General features: G+C 38.0%; 1 protein-coding gene across 1 annotated transcript; it reads left to right on the top strand.

Moving 5' to 3' along the window:
• The first annotated feature begins 987 nt into the window (after nucleotides 1-987).
• Nucleotides 988-4,289, top strand: LOC137216704 (E3 ubiquitin-protein ligase RLIM-like). The gene is given in 2 exon segments (XM_067722749.1): nucleotides 988-1,231; nucleotides 2,578-4,289. Coding segments are annotated over 2 exon segments (1,956 nt in total).
• The last annotated feature ends 7,074 nt before the right edge of the window (nucleotides 4,290-11,363 follow it).

Here is an 11,363-nt window from a genome sequence, read left to right as displayed (position 1 = left end):
TCCAGAAGCTCTTAGAGGTCTCCTTCAGATAGCATTGCAAATGAGCATTATTTTATTTTCACCAAGCCTTTCAGGTGATACATGCAACAAAATCAGCAAAGTCAGTACTCATTGTGGCACACAAAGTAACTATTATGTATCTGTCTTAAAAGTTCCTGTGATGTTCTGGCTAGTTTTAAGTAATATTTATAATATTTATGAGAAAGGAGGACAAAAATGAACCTGATGCTTTTGTGGAGAAGGAATTCCCTGGCTGAGGAGAAAAGCCTGCCAAAGTTTTGGTGTTTCTTGTTTGTTTGTTTGAAACAAGATTGAAGGACTGTATAATGCAAGATGAAGCCATTAACAGTTAAAAGGGAGAGGACACACTAAAGAGACTCAGCTAGGGCCCTGGTAAATTATCAAAAATTGTGGGCTTTCTTAGTGAGAGTCTATGATTTGAGAAATTCATGAAGAGAAAAGGCGGAGGTCCCTGAGCACCTGAAAATGAGAATTGCTGCATTTAACTAGGCTGACTTTGGCATGGCATTTTGAAGAAGGCAGTCATATGTAATGTAACGAATAAATAGAGCATATCAGAGCCTGAAAACGCCTCCTGAAAACCTGAGAATAGGCTCATGTGGGTGAAACGAGGTGAAGGATGGTGCTTGGCACACTATAAACCCTCAGTAACATTGGCTGGTTTTGAATGAAATGAAATCTAACCTGAATCCAGTCGCTACTCGGTAACAGTGGAGAAGATAATGGGTGCCTAGGCAACGTCCAGCAATTTCCGGAATAGAGGCAGCTCCCAACTGTTCCGTCACCAGGGGCTACAGAACTGAGTCAGGCCGAGAGAAGGGAGGAATCTATGCGGAGCGTCATCCGACTGCGTCGGAACCGGACACTCTGGCCGGAAGTAGAAAGCAAAGAAAACTAAATGACCATTGGTGAATTTCAACACTATGTCGTGAATTTCAGATAATTTTCCACTTGTTTATTATTAAGATGGAAAACTCGGATTCCAATGATGAAGGAGATGGAGTTTCGGCCCAACGCATAAGTCAAACGGACCGATTGGTTTGGGAAGAAGATTTCTCCAGGTTTGTAAATAATCTGAGTGAAGAAGATTACAAACTTATGAGAGACAACAATCTTCTAGGCATTCCAGGTGAAAGTACAGAAGAAGAGTTGCTGAGAAGACTTCAGCTAATTAAAGAAAACCCACCACAAGACTCAGATGAAAATACAGGTATATTTTGCTTTTGGAGGGAATAGGATGGGATGAATAAGGAACTTCATAATAGTAAATAGTAACTTCATAATAGTAAATAGTAAATTATACAGAAGTAACATAAATTAATTTGGTAAGTAACTTCTCATAAAAAGAACTGGCATTTACTTGATTTTTGGTGAGAATGTCAAGGTATGTTTGTTTTCCTGATTCACATTTGGGTTGTTTTAATTAGGAAACAGTGTGAAGTAGCCTATTTGTATTTTTCTTGGTTTTCTACCTCAATTGAAAGTCCCTCCTACTTCCTGAATTATTTTTTCTACATAGACATGTAAAAAAAGCAAACAAATATTTTATATTCTAATCAAGTGGTTCTCAACTGGGGACAATTTTGCTCTCTCCAACACCTGGGGACATTTGACAATGGCTAGAGATATTTTTGGTTGTCACAGGGGAGGCATGGGTGTTACTAGCATCTAGTGGGCAGAGGCCAGGGATGCTGCCAAATATCCCACAATGCACAGGATAGCTCCCCAAAACAAAGAATTGTCCGGCACCAAAATGTCAATAGTGCTAAGGCTGAGAAACCCTGCTCGAACCTCAGGTCTGGTGCCTTCTCTCCCAGTGTGAAGTAGAGGATTTTATTGTCTAATGAAGAGGATACTATAATACTTTGGTTCTTGAATATGGTCTTATATGTACCATGCTAGGTTCAGTCTATTCATTTGATCTGTCCTTCAATTTAATGTCAATTAAAAATCTTGGTAACATTAAGAAGTATTCAAAATTCAAACTCTTTTAAACCTGTAAAACTTGTTTATGTTTGGGCAATAATCTTATATTTTAAAACAGCTTATATATTATCAAAAGCACATAAATGAAGAGCCTAGAAATAGTAATGTTGGAGACTAATGAAAATTAGACAATAATGTAAATTGAACTAAAATATTAGCATTGTACCTTAACTGGTGTTTACCTTGTTTAATTGTATTAGTGTTTTGACAGTGGACTGAAAAAAAAGTCTCTTGACATTCCTCCTACAGTGGTACACAGGGCTGTGTATATGATGAAATACTGAAAAATAGACTTCCTCCAGATTCCCTTCTTAAAAAATTCTCTAAGTTTATCTAGGATTAGCTCACTCTTTTCAGATGGAATTGAAACTTTTCTACCTTTACTTATAAATCTAGACAGTGTAGTTTATAAAATATTAACTCTATAAATGTGAAATCAGTTTAAAACACCTGAGTATTTAAGTTCTCATTTTTTATTTGTTTTTGAAACAAAGTTTCAGAGTGCTATTTTATGATGGTTCTAATTTTGGTAGTTCTTTTATGCACCCTCCCCATTTTTTTTGTTAACAGATAGAGGAGACTCTTCAGATGATGTGTCTAGTGGTGACTGTACAATAGACTGGCTTAACTGTTCTGGACAAACTGAAAATATGACAAGTGGACAAAGAGAAAACCAATTTTGGAGAGAAGAGAGCCAAATTAATCCTAAAAGTGATCAGTTCAGATTCAGTTTAGAAATAAATTTTAACCTTGATAATGGGAGTCCAAATCCAGAGAATCAATATGTAGCATCTGCAAGACTTCCCAGAAGAGAAAATATGGAAGACAGCCAAAGGCAAGTGGACAATCCACAATCTGAATCAATATTTACAAGACCATCTATGTCTGAACAAGATACAACTGAAACATTAATGGAATTCCCACCTACCAGAAGTCAGAGAAGAGCAAGAAGTAGGAGCCCAGAGTATCGGAGAACCAGAGCAAGAATTGAAAGTTGGTCGCCTCCACCTTCACTTAGGGAAACTGTACAAAGACTTAATCATAGTATACCATCTCAGACTTTTGAGCAGCCTCTGGTAAGTGAGAATGCGAGATTTTCTAGAACTGAGCACCAAGAAATATTGAGACAGCAAATGACTGGATTTGAGTTGCAAAACAGTGGTCTTATTGAAACTTCTAGAACAAGGAATGCCGTTCATGGAGAAAATTCTCCAGATACAACTGGCAGTGGTGAATCTTGGGGAATGAGGAAAATATATCCAACCATACCCTTCAATCTTGAAGTAGGACAAGTTCATTCTGGAGCATATTCTCAGAGAGACAGCAGAGCTAGTAGAACTCAGTTAACATCTGAGACACCAAACAACACTGTCACTTCTGAAAGTGAATGAGGACTGAGGCGTATGTATTCACATTCTGAGCAGGCAGATGTGAGAGCTTATGTCAATACCATCAGAAATCCCGTTTGTAAAATTTTAAATACTAGCTTAAATGATACAACATCTGTTCCAATTCAGAGCATGTTAAGGCAGACAATGACAGAATTTAGTAACTCAAGTAACCTTATGGACATTAACGGTAATTTAGAGCACAGTGTCTCACCTCCAAGTCAAAACATGGAATGGCCAGAGTCACCAAATAGAAGAGATGGTCCTAATGGTAGTAGTAGTGGTAGATTTTGTTGTGATTCAAATCCTAGCTATGATACCCATTCAAGTTCCACACTGATTTGTCATTCAAGACCCAATTGTACGTTTAGTTCCAGTTCTAGTCCTATTTCCAGTTTCAGTCCTATTTCCAGTTCCAGTCCTATTTCCAGTTCCAGTCCTATTTCCAGTTCCAGCTCAAGTGATGAAAATTCAGGAATTAGCTCACTGATGTTTGAAGGCAGTGAAGAAAGAAACTTATCATCAGACGTATCATCAGAGACCACGCAAGGGAGTAGACGAATGACCCCAGTAATATTTAATGAAAGTGACTCTGGGCCCTCCTATAATCTGCAACAGTTTTTCCTCTTAAGTGGAGATAATCTGTACCCAACTACAGGACTCACCAAAGCACAGATTGACAACTTGGCTGTAAGATCTTTTGGTGAAAATGATGCATTAAAAGCCTGTAGCATTTGCATTACAGAGTACACAGAAAACAGCAAGCTTCGCATCCTACCTTGCTCCCATGAATATCACATTCACTGCATTGACCGCTGGCTGTCTGAGCACTCTACCTGTCCTATTTGTCGTGAGCAAGTAGTGGATTCCAATGAGAGTGAAAATTCTAATTGAGATCTGAATTCTCAGCAATATAAGTGTTATAGGGCTTCCCTGGTGGTGCAGTGGTTGAGAGTATGCCTGCCGATGCAGGGCACACGGGTTCGTGCCCCGGTCCAAGAAGATCCCACATGCCGTGGAGCGGCTGGGCCCGTGAGCCATGGCCGCTGAGCTTGCACGTCCAGAGCCTGTGCTCCGCAATGGGAGAGGCCACAACAGTGAGAGGCCCACGAACCACACACACACACAAAAAAAGAAGCAATTTAAGACTATATTAGAGTCATTCACATAAAGAAGTCATGTTACATTCATAGAATGCCATAAAAAGCTTTGAAACCCTTCTCTTCCTATCTCTCTCCACAGCAGTTTATCCCACCTCCCTAACACTACCTTAAAGTTTCTCCTATTCCCCACTACCAATGTATCAGTCAGTTCTAGCTTAAAACTGATGGGACACTTTAAAAGAGTGATGGAATAGCATTTAATGAAGAGACTAAAGTGTGTAAAGAATGAAGGGAAACCAAGAGATGATGAAGTACCCTGAGGCTAGCAACTGTGAAAAGCCAGTATTATAACCACTAGGTTTGAAGGGGCATAGAGAGATAGCAGTTCCTGCAACCCAGAATGTCTTAGAGTTGTAGTAGAAGTCCACCCAACAAGAGATGTAACCTTAGAAAATCGCATCCACTGCCAACCTAAAGTTTGGAAGGGGGCAGATCATGGAAATAAATACCCTTACCTTCTTTCCTCCTGACTTCTAATCTCTTGTCAGTAGTTCATATTAGCCAAACCCAACCTGAAGACACAGAGAGACTGGTCGATGAAGCTGATAAAGGTCAGCCTCCTGGAATCACGGAGCAGGGTTAGGAAGGATGGCGAGTAGATCCGGTAAGCAAATCAGAGACCATCTACCACAACCAGTATTCCCAACTCTCTTCAAACCCAGTCTGTGTATGCTTTCTTGCCTCTTCCGCTTGTTCTCTATTCCACTCTATGACTCAGCTGTTTAACAACCCTCTCTATTTTCCTTTCATCTACTCAGATCTTGTATTTTTAAAAGTGATAAGATGACAAAGCCTTAGAACTTAATTACCTTTCTCTTAAACACGTCACACTTTGATTTGCTGTGATTATAAACAACTAAGGAAAAAGGGCAGTTATAGGTATGTCTTTAATTTTTGCTTCTTAAATATATTCAAGCTTCAATTTCTTTCTATATATGTTTAGTTCATACAATTAATTTTTAAAACAGATTCTGATTTCTTATAAAGGGTTTTATGGTTTATATATGACTCTTAATCCTTGTGTGAATGACCCAAAGTACCCAATTGCTGCTTGGAGCCTCACAAGCTGCAATATGAAAGCCTTAAAGGTAAAACTTGGCTTCAAAAAAACATGTCTACATAGTTCAATTCTAATTGTCCCCAGTAAAACCATCACCCAAAACCCTGAGTATTTGAAATCAAAATTTAGGTCATGCTTCCTTCAAACCTAAACATAGTGAAGGATTTTTCTCCTAATTCAGCCTGGAAACTATTTTTGGGGGGTTGTATTGGCCAGTCCAGAAAATTTTACTTAAAATTTTCAATCCTGGTATAGGTGAGAGTACATTGTATTATAACCTAAAGCAATAATCAGAAATTTTGTGCAACGTGCAACCTATACAAATGTAGGCAGTGTTAAGTATAAACCTCTAAAAAGTTAAAGTCAGAAACATCACTGACCTTTATTTTCTATTTGAATTGCTGGCAGCCACAGTATTTGCACATAACTACAAAATATAAATGGGGAGTGGTGGTGAAGTTTTTTAAAACATCTTTGAGGTAGCATATTTTTCACACAGAAGATATCTGCATGGCCAGAAATGAAGGCTTGGATCAAACCTCTGAAATTTACATTAACTTCTGAAAGTTGTTTGAATATTCTGATTTTTGTGAAGTATTTTTTATATCAGATATACTTCATTTAAAGTGAGTAGAATAATTATAACAGTAGTTGGCTTTCATACTATCCTAACAGATTAAAACCTTCCAAAGGATGATAATTGCTTAATTAATGCTTCAGTACATTCACATGCACCTTCTGTGGTCGACAGAATTCTAAGATGATGCCCAATGATCCTTCCCTTGATCCCAATGATCCTAGCCCCTCCCCTTGAGTATGAGACTTGTGAATGTGATGGAATATCATTCCCATTATTAGATTATGATATATAGCACAGTTGATTGGGAGATTATCCAGAGTCAGCCTGACCTAATCAGGTGAGCATTAAAAGGCACAGAGAAGACTTCTAATCCAGATAAGATGGTTTATACTTCCCTCTTCCTGTTCCCCCTTTATACGCACAACTATATATCCTGGAAATAATATGAGACAACCAAAGGAGATCTCTGAAAGGTCTAAAGAAGGTGAATTGCCTAGGGACCCTCAGAATGGATGAACAACCTCATGGCAGGGCACCTTATGACCCTCTACCAACAAAAAAATGTGATCCAGGCCCAGCATTTCCTAATTCCAATTTAGTAACAGGAAGTGGCTCAAAAAGGCTCTTCCTCCATCACATCAAATGGGAATCCCCCAAACACCAGGTGAGCCTTGCAGAACCTGCAAGGAGGAACAATTGGAAGCCCTGATGACAATAAATGACCAGGGAAAGTGCTTTCCTTCCCCACTGGGCCTGAGATCCCCCTTCACCACCCAGACACATCAGTGGCTAAGGGTACCAGCAAAAGTGATCCTACCACAAAAAGCTCCCACCTGGAAAATGTTCTCCTCAGATGGGCCTGAGACTCCTCTCCCCTACCCAGAAACATCAGGCAACTTGCTGGTACCAGCAATGGAGATCCCTCCACAGAAACCTCTCAACCTGGTAAGCACCCTCCATTCCTTACAGTCCAGGGAGACCCTGTCACAAGTGCCTGGCCCAGGAAGGACTCTTCATCAAGTGTTCCAGAGATTCCCTTCCCTCACCAGAAGCACCAAGTGCCGTATCCTGGGGAAGCTACTTCAGACCCCATAAGCAGCATGAGAAGGGACCAGAGGTAACCCCACCTGCACAAGATAAACAGACCAACAGAGTACAACAAAGGTTCTGAAAATTAGGTTATCATGGAACCACAGTCCATAAAAGTACAGGAACTGTGTGCCAAACCTATAAAGAGTGAATGCCTGCTAAAAATTAAAAAAAAAAAACAAACACTTTAAATAGGGACCAAAGTATCCTAACATAATAGCCAAAATGTCCAAAAGACAATAAAATATCACTACTTATACCAAGAATCAGATACATGACAGCTTGAATAAGATGTGACAGATGATGCCAACCCAGGATGAATTAGATGTTAGAATTATCTGACAAGGGTTTAAAAATGCTGATTTCAGACCTTTAAGACCTTGAACACAGAACCTAGTCACTCCATGCCAGTATCCCAACCTATAGAACTGTGAGCTAATAAAGGGATGCTGTTTTAAGCCATTACAGTTGTACTAATTTCTTATGCAGCAACAGAAAACTAATACAACTTCTCATCTGGGACCCATCCTGTACCTAGAAAATGATTATAATGAGTCCTAGACAAGTAAATGCCTTAATGTCTTGGTTCTAGGCCCACTATGACATTATATTCTACCATTTTTCCCAAGAATGGAATCCCTAATTCCTGCTACTGAAGCTCCTAGAAGACAGTATCCTTCGTGTTTGAACAACCACCAATATCTTATCGCTCTAACTTTACTTCACATCACCTTATCTCATTCTACAGTGTATGCTGCTTATATCATAAACCCAATTTAACACTCTGACTTTGAAACTATATAGCCACTTATTTTTGTCTCAAAGCGATTGCTGAGTATTATATTGCTCTTCCAAATCATATTCCTCTCTATCTGCCCTGACAAATCAGAAATTGAGAACATTTGTACCTGAATCTTCTGAGCTCAACCTGATACGTTTTTTACATTACAGTATATCAGTTTAAATACACAGCATCACTGTGATTGTGAGCATAGATATTTCCATCTTAAGAATTTTCTCTGTATTTTCTTTGTAGTTTTTAAAATATTTGTTTATTTTGGCCTAGTTCCAAAAAAAAACCCTTATCTGAATAACAAATTCTTTTTGAAAGTAGTTATAGCCTGTGGATAAGTTTTTGATAGCAATATAAAGTCTATCTTTTTTGGCTAACCATGAAAATAAGTTGTGCTCTCAATATTCCATGAAGAATTAAGTATAAAGATTCTTTTGTAAGTGCAAACAAGCCTGAGCATTTAACAACATGAACATCAAAACAATGCCTGTACTGGAAAGTTCACAAAGAAATGTGATGTTTCTGTTAAGTAATATTACATGTTATCAATATACAATACTTTGAGATCTTCAGTATCTTCTTTACTACAATTAACCAAACATTTCATGTCTTTTCATTATTTGAGAGGTGAATGTATGCTCCCTTCAATGAGAAGTTTCCTGGTATGAGAATTTCGAATGGAAATGTGAACTGTATTTCTTTTCTGTGACTTCATTTAAGATTTGAAAATTCTTTACCATCCTAACTCAGGCTTCTTCACTATGAAATAAGAGGTTCTCCTTTGTGTGATATTCAAAACTCTCCATTTTTAATCATCAAGCCAGCATCTTTAACATCACTGCAAAAATGTGGGGATTTGGAAAAGCATTTTGGGGAAATTCCTTTTTCTCTCATCCACCATTCGTAGAGGACAGACACTAATTATAAGCCAACTCTGGGTTCTGGGTTATCCATTCTGACATCACTAGTCACAACACAGTTATCTACCACCCCTGGCCTTGTCATCTTCTATTCTGGCAGTGTATTTTTTTTTCTTTAGTAGCACTTGTGACTATCTAAAACATTTTTTATTTATCTTGTGCTTGTTTTCTTCCCCATTCCTATCCCAAAATAGAAGCTCCAAAAGATCTTTCTTTTTTTTTTTAAATTACTACTACATTTCTAAGAACTAGAACAGTTACTGGCATATACACACACACACACACACACCTTCAGAATTTTTGGCCACTGTGAGCATCCCAGACTTATTTTTCACCCTTTATTCTCCAAAGAAAACCTATTTTGATACTGTTACCTACCATCCTGGATTTGATCTATTTCAACCTAGATCTCTCTCACTTACTTAACATATTTGTATAGGGTTTCTTGCCTATTAAGTTATAATATCTGCCAACGCTTTTCTAAATCACTATTTCAGGCATTCAACACTGACCAAGAATGTGCCATGCCCAATGCTGGGTGCTGGGGTTATAGTTAAGAAGTACAGCACTTATCATTAAGAAATGTATTAAATTTTAAAGAAGGCAGATGAATAAACATACAGTAACACTCTGTGTGAGGGATGCCCTGACACAGATTCAGATACGGGATATAATGGAATGATCTAGGAGGAGAAATCTACACTAATAATTCAAAACTCCTTAAAGCTGGGTTATATCTGAGTTGTATCTTACAGGACTACTAGCAATTAGCCAATGAAATGAATTCATTAATTTTATTCTAAGCAAAATAAACACTGCATGCAACAGTAAAGATGCATTGAAAATTTAGGGCTCAGTAAACAGTAAGTATGAATCATCATACTCTGGGGTAGAAGAGGAAGAGATGTAAGTACATTAGCAAAAAATGAAGAGATGAGGCCAAAGAGGTAACAAGTGGTATTGTGTATCAGGCTGAAGAGTTGAACTTGATCTTCTAAGCAATGCACAGTCAACATGATTTTTCTAATAGGAATAAAATTTTTCAATTTTTAGAGTGGTCATACTAGCAGGGATATGAACAGATTGTCAAAATTTAGATTGTCCCACTTATGGAGTTATGGCATTAACTGGAAGAAAAAAGTATAAAGTCCTGAAATAATGGTGAGACAGTTGAGATATGGATGCACATAGATTCAAATAGTATTAAAGAAGCACAATAAAATTTGATGGCTGCTTGGATAATTTAAAGATGACCTTAAGTTTCTGGTTTAGGTGACTGAGTAGATGGTGAGAAGTTCCACTGATATAGGAAATGCAATATAACTTGTTTGTCATAGTAGAGGAATAGGTGACAATTCAGCTGGAATCTCTGAGATTTGAGATGTCAGAGTGATATTTTAGTGGCAATGTTCATCTAGCTATCACGGAATATCAAGTATGCTTCTAAAATTAGGATAAAGATGCCAGGCTGAAGTCAAAGAAGTATGAGGTATTGCCTGCGAAAGTATGTTCCATGGTAGTAGTGGAGGGAGATGGATGGAATCCTTTGGAACACGAGCAATTATAAAGTAGACAGACATAAAGAAGATAGCAAAGATAATCAAGACAGAAAAATGAGAGGTGTAAAGATAATCATAAACACAGAGCTCACGGTCTTCATTCGTAAATATGAAGAGAAAACAAAATATCTCTAGATGTTAAGAAGAATGTAAACTCCTAGGAAAGCAAACGTTTTGTAATTTTCACTACAATAGTCATAGCACCCAAAATACTGCCTTGCCTAAAGTAGATATTCCATAAATATTTGTTGAGATATTTGACATAGGCATGACATAAGAGAGAATAAGATAAATATTAAAAATAGAAAAATAAATCCTGGGAGAAATAGGAATAATTCATGGACTAGGAAAGAACCTGAAAGGCTTAGTTTTACCACGAACAGATGGAGACCTGCCACTATTCTAAAAACCTACAAATGTTGAAAGAATAAGTCTTTGGCAGGAACTGTAACAAACATACTGGCCATTATAGATCACCTGGAAACAGTCTTTACATACCTTTTTTAAAAGGCTCCTTTTTAAAAGAAAGAATTGGTAAGAGGGTGGTTAAATGCCTTTCTGTTAGGCTTTTTGCTTGGGAGAAAAAGGTGTAGGTGAAGTAACTCTGCCCCACATAGATTTTCAGTCTACTTCTCCCTCTTGCCGTCCTGAGTTACTCAGGAGTTCTGCGGGGCACATATATACCTCAGAAGCTGAAGCCCCCTCCTTGCATATTATAGTAGTGGGCTTCCCTTTATTTCAGATTTCACCATTATTATGATAGGTTCTTGAGAGGCAAAGGTAATGGCTACATACGCTTACATT

The sequence above is a fragment of the Pseudorca crassidens genome, chromosome X, assembly GCF_039906515.1.
Source record: "Pseudorca crassidens isolate mPseCra1 chromosome X, mPseCra1.hap1, whole genome shotgun sequence".
NCBI classification, from domain to species: Eukaryota; Metazoa; Chordata; class Mammalia; order Artiodactyla; family Delphinidae; genus Pseudorca; species Pseudorca crassidens.
This window is presented reverse-complemented; position numbering and strand designations above follow the sequence as displayed.